Source organism: Castanea sativa, chromosome 10 (genome assembly GCF_040712315.1).
Source record: "Castanea sativa cultivar Marrone di Chiusa Pesio chromosome 10, ASM4071231v1".
NCBI lineage: Eukaryota > Viridiplantae > Streptophyta > Magnoliopsida > Fagales > Fagaceae > Castanea > Castanea sativa.
This window is the reverse complement of record NC_134022.1, coordinates 5263155-5275567: the sequence shown is the minus strand read 5'-3', so window position 1 is coordinate 5275567 and position 12413 is coordinate 5263155. Positions and strand designations below refer to the sequence as shown.

Genomic DNA, 12413 nt, shown 5'->3' with positions numbered 1-12413 from the left:
TTAATGCGTGTAATGGTCCATGTTAAAATGAATTACTAAACAGACTTTTTTAGTGTACTACAGTAGGACTTTTAATTTTTTTTTTTTTTGGTAAAAAAAATCTGATAGAGAGAGGCGATTAGTGTGGCTTGTTTACTTGAGTGTAATTATAGTAGTATTGAGTGTAATTATAGTAGTATGCTATCCGCTTTCGAACAAGACTTTGTTGAGGGTCGAACTCAAGTTCTAAAACTTGTTAAGCCAATATCTTACCAACTAGGTTACCCAAATGTTAAAAATAAATTTGTATTATTATTAGTAATTTTAAGTCTTTATATTTATATTTATTTAGTGCGGTATCTATCTACTATGAGTATGGGGACCAATTCCTTGTGACGGCCCATTTACGTTGACTTGTCCTCAACCATACGACAACTGGTTTGAGTAGAGTCTGTGTCTTTGCGAGTGCGAGCGATCCAGACTGAGTCTTAGTCAAACTAATCTATTTCTTTTCTTCATAAATCAGTAATATCTTCTCTTTTTTTCTTTTTTCTTTTTTCTTTTTTCAAAACGTTATAATTATAATTATAGATTAATATATCTAAAACATTTTACTTTATAGACTCATAAGCCAGTTTAATTGTTGAGGGCACCTTTTTTTTTTTTTATTACGAATAATGCATCAAGCCCTTGAAGTCCAAGTTTGACGAGCAAAGCTTGGCCCGTTGGACAATAGTTCCCTTTTCTTCTAAGAGCATTCCTATTAGGTGTGACACACTAAACACCAAAAAATCGCTCTCATGAAATATTCTAAAGGCTATAAAATTTGATACACATGAACAATACCATTTTATCTTTGAAATGGTACGGACAGATATGCTATAAAAAAAAAAAATTTATTCAATTTCCCTCTCTTCTTTTGGGACTTTTCTTTCTTCCCTCTCTTGCTTTTTTTCTTCTTTTCTTTTTTCTTTTTTCTTTCTCCTCCTATTCCTTATCTTCTGTCACTTTCTCTTTCCTTTTTCTTCTTCTTTCTTCTCCAGCATCTTCTTGTTTCACACTTTCTCTTTGAACAATAACCCAGTTGGAATTTTGTAGTTTCAAACCTCTCCCTTTTTCTTTTTTTTTCTTTTTTTTTTTTTCCATCACTTTCTCCGCGTCTCTTTCTCTCTCTTTTATTTATTTATTTATTTTTGTAAAATCTGAGTTGATCGGAACCCAATTCGTGAAACGATTCTTTGTATGGTAGTGTGCTTTTCTTCTTTCTATTTAGTGTTTGTTTGTTGGTTGGTTATCTTTTTTTATTTTTGAACTATTTGGGTCCGGATCCGACTCCGATCCGAAACCAAGTTGGTGAGTCCAAGTCTGAGAAATCTTTCTGTGGTGGTTTCGGTTCATGGAATCGGCGAGTCTCTAGGCTTTTCTCTCTCTGATAATTCCGTACATGTTTTCTTTCATTTTTGGCAAATTGTTCAGTATAATTCCGTATAAATGGAGTTGATTCGCAAATTGGTCAGTATAATCCCATATAAATGGAGTTGATTCATCTCTTCATTTCTTTTTTGAGAGTTTTGTGTTGATTTTGGGGATTTTTGAGTTGATTTTTGGGAGTTGGTGGCGGCTGGTCGATTGTTGTTGGTGGTGGGTTTATTACAGTTCTGTGCTTGTGTTTGTGTATGGTGGTGGGTTTTTATTTTGTATTTTTTATTTTGATGGTTTTTTTTAATATTTTTATATATTATTTTAATGTATAGAATTGAAAAATAGAAGATGTGATGAATGATGAATTGTAAAATGATGTGTTAAAATAATAAAGTAGGCTTTTTAACGTGTCAAAATGACATATTTATGAAACAGCTGATGGGAATGCTCTAAGGAATAAAAAATTGAGAGCTTAGCTAGCAAAATATCAATCCTATTCGGCTATCAACGACATGCACCATGGTCGTTAAATTAACGTTTGATCTACAGCCCAAGTCCATGGAAAATTCAAATTCAACAGTAAAGGGAAAATGTTATAAGGTATTGAGCTGGCAATCATGCCTTTGGTCTAAGGCGTACAAAATTGAGAGCTTAGCTAGCAAAATAACAATCCTATTTGGCTATTGACGACATGCACCATGGTCGTTAAATTAACATTTGATCTACAGCCCAAGTCCATGGAAAATTCAAATTTAACAGTAAAGGGAAAAGGTTTTAAGGTATTGAGCTGGTAGTCATGCCCTTGGTCAATGTGTTGGCTTGGAACACGTCAACCAATGAAAGTGACTCCATTATGCTATGCTAGCTAAGTTTTTTCTCTTTTTCCTTTTTATTTATAAACTTGAATTTTTCCTTAATATTCTCAATCAATAACATAGCCAGAACTTAGAGTTAGGAGGGCGGTTTTGTTGTTAGTGATGCGCAATAACTTCAGCCTCCAACTTTGCTGCTACTTAGTATCCGTTTGGATAAAGCTAAATTTGGGTTTGCGTCTGCGTTTGTGATTAAAACAATGGGTCTCATGCACTGTTCACGAGACCCGCAAACTACTTTTAAAAAAAAAAAAAAAAAACTTTAAAACTAGGTCTCACGACACTATTCACACATTTAAAAATGGGTCCGGTTAAGCCATCTATTTTTGGAAACATTTTCTTAAGAATTGAAAAAGCTGTCAATACTTTTTCAATTTCTGATATTAATATTTCTAAAAATGATTAATTATTGTATTCCCTTAGAGCACACAATAGCAAAATCTTTTAAAAATTATTTTGCTATAGTGTTTTCAGTTTTCAGTAATAAGCAGTACCCAAACAAACCCTTAATCGTTTAACGGCTAGTTGTTTAAAAATTTTTAAAGGGTCAGATTGTTTGTTTCAAGTAAATTTGGTTGACTAGGCTTAATTTTTTAACTTTTTTTGTTTTACTATTGGTAATTTTTGTTACTTGTATATTTCTTTTTTGGATTTTAGACTTATAAATTTTTTAAATTGTCTTTAAAATGAGGAAAATGTTTGAACTACAAACTTTTTTACAAATTGCTGATAATATAAGTGATGGGACCATATGCGAACCAATAAGAATTTACTATCTTATTAGTTTGTAAAAGAATCAATGATATTTTTAAGGAGGACAAAAGTGTAATTTTACAAAACAAAATTGCTAAAATTAGTATCTGTAAGTGCACAATTGTACCTGGACCTAAAGACAACTATGGGCTCAGGCCCAATGAGCCTTAGACAATAAAATTTGTAGAGCGTGGGCTTGAAACCTAGATTAGAAGTGCTGAGAACTTGAAAACGGGCTAAGAGTTACAAACACCTGTAAATAACGAAAGATAATTATAAATAGGCCTCCTCGGACGTAAGCCGAGGACTACTTCTGTATTATTTCTATTTCTCACTTAAAAGTTACAATTCTTGGTTTCTTTCTTTATTTTTTATCCCCTTTTTCTCTGGCCTCCACCCTTTTAAATACTTCATTCCCTGATACTTTTTGGACAGTGACTAGAAGTTTCAGCCCTACTGTTCAGGGATCACTTCCCCATCAATGCGGCCAGGGAGGTAGGTGCAGAGCCTTTAATGCGGAGGTGGCAGCCTTTGCCCTTGATATTTTCTTTAACACTGGTGCATCTAGAAGGTTCAGGATGTCCCCCTTTAACCATTAGTCTTTCCAGAGTTGTGCCTTGACCTTGATAATGAAGTCTTGAGTTCTCTTGGATCTGTTCGAGGAGAAGCTCGCCCTCGGCTGTACCCTCGGATCCTCGGCGTATGGGCCAATTCGTAGAGTTTAATTCTGGAGCAGGTCGGCCCTCCATGCTACAGTCCAAAGGCCTATATGCCCGTTTGGGTCCTTTTACTCCCCACAGTATCCATATATAATTTTTTTTTTTAAATTAGGGGGGTCATTGCCCCCCCCTTTAGTCCAACCATGGCTCCGTTCATGTTCTCAACCATATCAGCCATGATAACTGGTTTCCACAACATTTAGACTATGTTTGGTTATAACTAGGGAAATGGAAGAGAAAGGAAAAGAGGAAGAGAAGGGAAATAGAAATGAGAAGAAAAGAAAATAGTTCCTTTTGGTGTGTTTGGATATAGGGGGGGGGGGAAGAAAAGAAAAGAGAAGAAAATATTTATGTTTGGTTGGAAAAGAGAGAGAAAATGGAAAGAAGAGTATATATTTTTTACTTATAGGCCCTCATAAGAAAGGTAAAATTAATGGACAGAAATATAATTACATAACATGAAAAGTCAAATATGTTGGGCCCCATTTTTTTGGTTGAAGTTTTTCTCTTCATTTCCGCTTAAAATGGAAGGATTGTAAAATCTGAGCCCATGAGATTGAATTTCTCATCTTTTCTTTTCTCTCATAGAAACCAAACAAAGGAAATTACTGTTCAACCTAACCCTTCCTTTCTTTTCCCTCCTATACCTATTGAACCAAACATAATGTTAATTCACCTCACTTACTTTCTTTATATGTGACGCTATTAACATTAAACTAGGTGATGTGCCAAAACACTAACTTAGTGGTAAAGAATCCTTCCATTTGTGACTATAAAACCAAATGTTCGTTCATCACCAAACTTTCAAAATTCTCCTCTCACACTTCCATCAATGCCATCACCACAATACAAGAAAATTGCATATTATTGTTGTCATGCATCACTCATATTGTTGAATGATAATATTGTTGTAGGGACATGGGCATAAGTAACCAATACTAGCCCAATTAACTAAGTCTGGCCCAAGTAATTGAAATTGGCCCAACACTATTGGAATAGGCCCAGCCTTATAATAAAAGTGCAAATGTGTAGAATCGGCACTCAGGAAATCTACCATATCAGGGTCAAGTTAGGCCTAATGCCGACTAATGGGCCAGGGGAGGCTGATGAGGGAACAGTAAGATTTAGGTCGGTCCCCCAAGTACAATTAGTTAGTGCCTTAGGGAAATTTGTTGCCAAACGCTATTTAGCGTCAGGTACAAGTTTCAAGAGAATTCTTAAAAGGAATCAGTTTCCTTGGATTCTAGGCAGAAGTGAATTTACATGAGAATTGATGCAAAAGTAATAATTTGGATCCCTACTAAAGGGAGACTATAAAAGGGAAAGTAGGAAGAATGGAAAAGGGGTTGGCGAATAGAGAGAGAGAGACAGAGAGAGCTGAAAGATAAAACAAAAGAGAGTGAGGTAGGGGAAATTAGAGAAGGGGAGTTAGAACTAGGCTTGTGACAATGAAGGTGAGAGGGTTAGTCTATCAAGGCAATGTCTAAGGCAACATCTAGTAGGAGCACAAGGAAACCCACCAACAAATAAATTGGGAGCCCAAATTCTTCCTCCCTAAAGGAAAAATCACTAGGTTTGGGCACCACAGTTGTTATTTTGCAAAAAAAAAAATACTCTCTTTCTTATCAAATCATTCTTCCTATACTTTATTGGTTAAATATTGGCTAACTCAGTTCACTACAAATATGTGATCCTCTGCCGCAAGGTCATAAACACAAATACAAGAAGAAAATTGACTTAGGCTATGTTTGGTTTAGTGGAAGAGGAGGGAAGAGAAGAGAAAGGAAAAGAAAAAAGAGTGGGGAAAGAAAGTATTTTCTCAAGTGTGTTTGGATATGAAGAGGAAGAGAAAGGAAAGATGTGAGGTATTTTACATTTTTATCCTTTTAAATTATAAATAAATAAGGATATAAATGTCATTTCACAAAAATAGAAAAGACCTTTTAAGGGTATAAGAGTAATTTTAAGAGAAAAATAATGGATTCCACAAAAGCATTTTCCCTTCCATTCTTCCTTCCTTTTGTTTTCATTTCTAACCAAACAAAGGAAAGTCATTCCTTTCTTTTCTTTTCCTTCCTCTTCCATCAAACCAAACAAAGCCTTATTATTGTCGCCTACATCGCTGATGTTGGTGCTATCACAATGGACCACTCGTCAACGGATTTTTGAAAGACATATGATAATTAGAGTGACATTATTGTGACGCCAACTTAAACCTCCTGCACTCCTTAAACACAAATTTCAAGAAAGTAATCAAGTGTTAGGTTTTTCTTTCATACCTTGGAGTGAATGTGATATAGATATAGTGTTTATATATGGCCTTGGCCTGACTGTTACTCCAACAAATCCCTACAATTCCATAATAGCGGTGTGAAAGTGTCATCAAATTCTTTCATGGGTGAAGATTTCAAGTTTTGTTTATTTAGCAAAAAAGTCAAGCTCAAGCCCAAGTCCAAGTTTAGGTTTGATTATTAAACAAGTCAAGCTCAAACATATGGGTTCGTGAACAAGCTCGTAAACATAATAATCAATTTAATTATATAAAATAATATATTTTTGTATGTATACTTGTCTAAAAATATGCGTATATAGACTTGAGATTGTATTGTGTAAGTTTGTAAACATGTTTATATAATATCAAATTATTATTTGTAGGTTATTGATAATATAAACAATTCATAGATTTGTAAAAGAGTAAAAATTTTGGTCATGGTTTTACTATACACAAGAAATTAATAAATTAGTCAAGTAATTAATGAACAAGCTTTAGCATGTTCGACAAAAAATAAGTCAAGCTTGAACATGTAATCTTGTTCGATAATTAGCTCGAACTCAGCTTTTGTTCTCACTCTCTCAATAGCTACTAATAGCACCACTAAACATCTTAGGACATTACCATTAAGCTCTCTTCACTATTACTGATGAATGTCACACATTGAGCAACTGAATATCTCAAGGTGCCACTACTATATGCCTCCCACCATGGCGAAATAGCTCAACATGTTGTTGAATGCTTCCCACTAAGGCTAGACTATTTTCCCGTTGAGTCCTTGATCAAATGCCTAATATGATCTCTAATAATGTAAAAGAAACCCAAAACAACTATTAGAAAGGTCTTGTGCAACATTATTTCAGCTTTCTTTTACATTTTAAGTGTCATACTTGTTTTATTTAGCTAATAAATTTTTACCCTTTGCTTATTTATTTGTATAAAGGAATAAACTCTTCCACACAATTTGTTTTCCCTATTTCAAATACTCATTATGCTATTTTATCACTTTAGGGAAATACCATAGAATCGGCCAATAAGGGATCCATTGGTAAGGGTTTCGTGCTTGACTCTCCAACAACCTAGATCTAGCCATCAAATCCAGGCGCAACTCATGTACCGGCCACAAAAAGACCCCAACAAGTTTCAAGTGATTACTTTTAGTCTTGGACAAATTTAAAATTATCTCTTTTGGTCCTTAATATGTCTAATGAAGTGATGATGTGTGAGTTTTTTGTTTGACCACGTCATTTGAGGGACTAAAAACAATCAATTTCAATTTTAGAAACTAAAATTGTTCATGGACTAAAGTTTAGAGACCAATTATGTGTTTTTGGGCATGTCCAATCAAGGTCCGCTAAAATATTTTGCACACACAAATCTATGTTTGATCATACAAAGGGAGCCACACTATGCGTGTATCATTCAGTTATTTTATTAAGTCCAAAATTTACCTAGATTTAAAAGAATAATAATCTTGGAACTAATAATACAGGGTTGCAAAACACAGATGGAGTGTGGGTGGAAGATAAGGAGGGTAGGGAACGCACTATCATGGACTACTTTGAAAACATTTACCACTCTAACCAGCCAACTAGCTTTGATGCTAGCCTGAACTCAATTACAAATCGTGTCACCCCGGAAATGAATGAAGAGTTGCTTACGGCCTTTAAAGCAGAGGAAGTATGGGGGGCCCTTAAGCAAATGCACCCCACAATAGCTCCCGGACCGGATGGTATGTCTCCGATTTTCTTTAAACACTATTGGGATATTGTTGGTCCAGCGGTTGTCAATTGTGTTCTTACTACCCTCAATACAGGCACAATGCCGAGGGGGTTAAATGAAACATATATATGCCTCATTCCGAAGGTGAAATCCCCTCAAAAGATTACTGAGTTTAGGCCAATAAGCCTATGCAACTTTGTGTACAAATTAATCTCCAAGATTCTTGCGAATAGATTGAAAAGAGTTCTTGCAGTAGTGATCGATGATTCTCAGAGCGCATTTGTTCCGGGTAGGCTTATTACAGACAATGTGCTAGTGGCCTTTGAAACCATGCATTGCATTGACCAAAGGAAGAAAGGGAAGGAGGCTTTAATGGCAATTAAGCTTGACATGAGTAAGGCCTACGATAGGGTCGAGTGGGTGTACTTGGAAGCGATGATGCGAAAGATGGGTTTTCATGACAAGTGGATTTCTCTAATAATGATGTGCGTAACTACGGTCTCCTACTCAGTGTTGATCAATGGCGAACCAAAAGGGAGAATAGTTCCTTCAAGGGGGCTGTGTCAAGGTGACCCAATATCCCCCTATTTGTTCCTTTTATGTGCCGAAGGCCTTTCGGCGATGTTTAAAAAGGAGGAAAGGGAAGGGCAGCTTAGGGGGATTGCAGTTTGTAGGGGAGCTCCGAGAATATCTCATTTGCTTTTTGCCAACGATAGCATATTGTTTTGTAGTGCCACGAGGGAAGAATGTGATAGAGTATTGAAGGTACTTGAAGATTATGAAAGGGATTCGGGGCAAAAACTCAATAGAGAAAAAACCTCCCTATATTTTAGCAAGAACACTAGTGGGGAGGTTAAGAATTATGTGAAGGAGAAATTGGGGGCAAGAGTAGTTAAACACCACGAGAAGTATCTAGGGCTGCCACCGTTGGTGGGGAGGGGGGAAAAAAAGGCTTTTAACCGCATCAAGGACCAAGTAGGGAAAAGAATAGCGGGTTGGAAGGGCAAGCTCCTCTCTCACGCTGGGAGGGAAATTTTAATAAAAGCAGTAGTGCAAGCAACACCAACGTACACGATGAGTTGTTTTAAAATTCCTGACACGTTGTGTAAGGAGCTAAATTCTATGATGAGCAATTTCTGGTGGGGTCAAAAGGATAGGGAGAGGAAAATGGCTTGGGTTTCTTGGGAAAAGTTGTGTTCCCCAAAGGCGGAAGGTGGCATGGGGTTTAAGGACCTCAAAGCTTTAATTTAGCGCTACTTGCTAAGCAATGGTGGAGGATCCTGCAAAGCCCCAACTCGCTGGTTCATAAAGTGTTCAAAGCAAAATACGTTCAGCACGGTAATTTCATTGAGGCTGAGCTGGGAAGAAGGCCTTCATACGCATGGAGAAGCATCTTGGCTGCTAGATCAGTGGTGGAAAGGGGGTCCAGATGGTGTATTGGTAATGGAGAAAGCATCCACTTTGGAAAGACAGATGGATTCCTTCCCCGGAGTCTTTCAAAGTGACAAGCCCGATGGGGGAGCACATAGGTATGGAAAAGGTGTCATCTTTGCTGAATAAAAATAGAGGCTCATGGGACGTGGTGAAGGTTAAAACCAGTTTTCTCCCTCACAAAGTTGAGATGGTGTTAAGCATTCCCATTAGTGTTAGACTCCCTAAGGACTCACTGGTGTGAGCATGGACTACAAATGGAAAATTTATAGTAAAAAGTGCATATAAGGTGGCTCAAAGGGCTCTAAAAGAAGTGGGCAGTCGGGGTGATGGTGGTAGCAGCTCGGACAACTCAGGGATGAAGGCCATTTGGAGGATCATATGACGTCTAAACTACCCAAGCATAATCAAGCACCTGCTGTGGAGAGCTTGCAAAAACATTCTCCCCACAAAGGTTCGCTTGCGGGCTAAGGGGATTGAGGTGGATGAGGGGTGTGATATTTGTGGTAGTGTGGAGTCCTTGGGGCATGTGTTGTGGAGCTGAAAACTAGCGGAGGCAATGTGGAGCTGCACAAGAATGAAGCTGTCCTATTTCCAAGATCCTCCTAAGGAGTTCATTGACATCATGTGGGAGATTAAGGACAGGAGCACAGTTTTAATTGGGAGCTGTTTGCCATTACGGTATGGAGTCTGTGGAATAATAGGAACCAAGTGAGACATGGGGGTCATTGCAAAAACCACGATGTGATTGTCAGGGAACCAGCAGAGTACATGAAAGAATCCCGATAGGTATGTCAGGCTCAAGTCATTCCTTCTGCTCCTGATACGGCCAAGTGGTGGCCTCCAAAACCAGGTTGGTATAAAGTGAACACTGATGGGGCAATCTTTGAGGACTTAAGGGGATGTGGCGTGGGTGTGGTTATAAGAAATGACAGAGGTGAGATCATGGGAGCTATGAGCAAGAAACTTGATCTGCCATTAAGAGTTCTGGAAGTAGAGACAAAAGCCGTGGAGGAAGGTTTGTGGTTTGCTGCAAACTTTGGCCTCAAAGACATCATAATCGAGTGCGATGCTCAACAGGTGGTCAAGTGCTTAGGTAGGCAGATTGTACCCCCGAGTTCTATATGTTTAATTATGGATGGAATTTGGGGGGGACTGAAGAGCTTCAACGATTGGGAGATAATCCATACCCAAAGAAACGGCAACCAAGCTGCTCACATTTTGGCTAGGCAAGCCAAATTTCTTGATGATTGTAATATCTGGGTAGAAGATACTCCGCCCAGCATTGTTGACCAAATTTGAATTGATGTAACCTAGTGTAATCCTATTTTAAGTTAATGAAAGTGTTGAATGGGTCATTATCAAAAAAAAAAAATAATAATACAGGTTTGTGTTGGGAATATTGGGGAAGGGAGGAACAAATTGAAAGTTTTAAGGCACGTAAAAAGATTCTATTTTTTTAAGACTAAATGTATCTTCACTTCAAAGAGCTTGCTAAAAGTTACAAGCAAATAGTCTTCAAGATACAACAAAGGTCGAGTATTTACAGAAGTATGTTTTGCAGCAAAATAATGAAAGACGCAAGAAACAACTAAACTTGTTCCCTATTTAATATTTATAGATGTAGTGAGGATCCAACTTATTAGACATCATGCAATGATACTAGATAGGTGTTATACCCTTTTAAAAAACCAATTGGGAATACTTTAGACCATTAGGCACATGATTTGCCCGTTTGGATACCACGTTTCCACGTTTACGTTTTCATTCTTGCATTTTCTCTCTTTTTCTTTTTTTTTTGGTTTAGCTGTAGTTGTTGACCAATTCAACCGTGAACAGTACATCCGTACACTGTTCACGGACCCACAAATTTCACTTTTCAGCAACTTTTTCATTAAAAATGGGTCACACGGCACTATTCACACATTTAAAAATTATTTTGCTACAGTATTTTCAGTTTTCAGTTTCAGCAAAATAAGTTCTATCCAAACGGACTCGATACCATATCAAATGGGTAATAAAATTTTGAAAGAATTTTGTAGAAAAACATAACTTTACACTTTTCCGAAATTCGCTTGAAATTCACTAATTCAAGAACTAATACTAAATCAAAAAAATTTAAACATAAAATTTTACATTATTGTTGATTGAATTTTGGTTGACACACCGGTGGGTTTAAGTTAGCTCAATTGATAAAATCTTTGATGGTTGAATAAAAAATTTGGGGTTCCATCTCCGCTTACACTAAAAACCAAATGGTGTCTTAATCTAATAATAAAGAACTATCATCAGGAGCGAGATGAGCAAAATATGCAAAATTTAATTTTCCTTCACATTAACAATTGAATTCTATCTTATTCTTAATATTAACACCTACTTAAATTTATCAAAATATACAACAGTTTGCATATATTTATGTAAATATTTTTAATTCGTTTTTCCCCCCTCATAAACAAATTACACAATTCTAGACACTGGTGGCTTCACATGGAGTTCAGGTGGTCACAAGACCACCCACACTTGGCAAAAATATAAATTATTATATATAAATTTTAAAAAATTTATAATTCCATTATCCTTAAGAAATATTTGTGACCACCCTAAAATTTTTTAGGCTCAACATAATTAATTTTTAGACAAAATTTGGCAACAAACTTATTTGTAGACTAAGACTACAACTTCACTCAATATATATATATATATATATATATATATATATATATATATATATATATATATATGTGGATGTGAATTGTGACAAACCACCATTGGATTACATTTTCTTCTTATATCCTTCATATTTGCAAACTTTCAAAAAAAAAAAAATCAAAGATCAATAGCTATGTTCTCAATCAAATCTTTAAATTTTGAGTTTTTGTAATTTAAAATTACATAAAATTTAAGTTTATAAATCAAATAATAAATAACATTCAATGAACATGAAATTTAACATGTGTTTTAAGAACATAAAAAACATGTAATTCAATAGTTAGATTTTCAAAATATGTAACTATGTTAATTCGTTTAGAGAGAGTTGTAGTCTTAGGCTACAACTAAGTTTTTAGCCAAACTTTATCTTTAAATTTTGGCCCCCTTAACAATATATTAAGTCATTACACACACACAAAAAATCCCAATAAATTTTTTATCCAGCTAAAATTTTGAAAGAGATGTAACTTGTAACATTGATAATGAGACTATCATACAAAGATTTCAAAATAAGAAAATTTTCTGAAAGAAAAT

The 12413-nt window shown here is 35.9% G+C and overlaps 1 protein-coding gene across 1 annotated transcript; it reads left to right on the top strand.

The window, feature by feature from the left end:
- The first annotated feature begins 9747 nt into the window (after nt 1–9747).
- Nucleotides 9748–10472, top strand: LOC142611910 (uncharacterized). The gene is made up of 2 exons (XM_075784059.1): nt 9748–9858; nt 9969–10472. Exons 1-2 carry the CDS (start codon nt 9748–9750, stop codon nt 10470–10472), a joined length of 615 nt encoding a protein of 204 aa, XP_075640174.1.
- Nucleotides 10473–12413: the final 1941 nt, after the last annotated feature.

Excerpts from the sequence above, each read along its gene's own strand:
- LOC142611910 (XM_075784059.1), top strand. The coding sequence starts at position 9,748 with ATGAAGCTGTCCTATTTCCAAGATCCTCCTAAGGAGTTCATTGACATC. Across the intron at positions 9,859-9,968 it reads GTTTGCCATTACGGTATGGA|GCTCAAGTCATTCCTTCTGC; the intron begins GTCTGTGGAATA and ends TAGGTATGTCAG.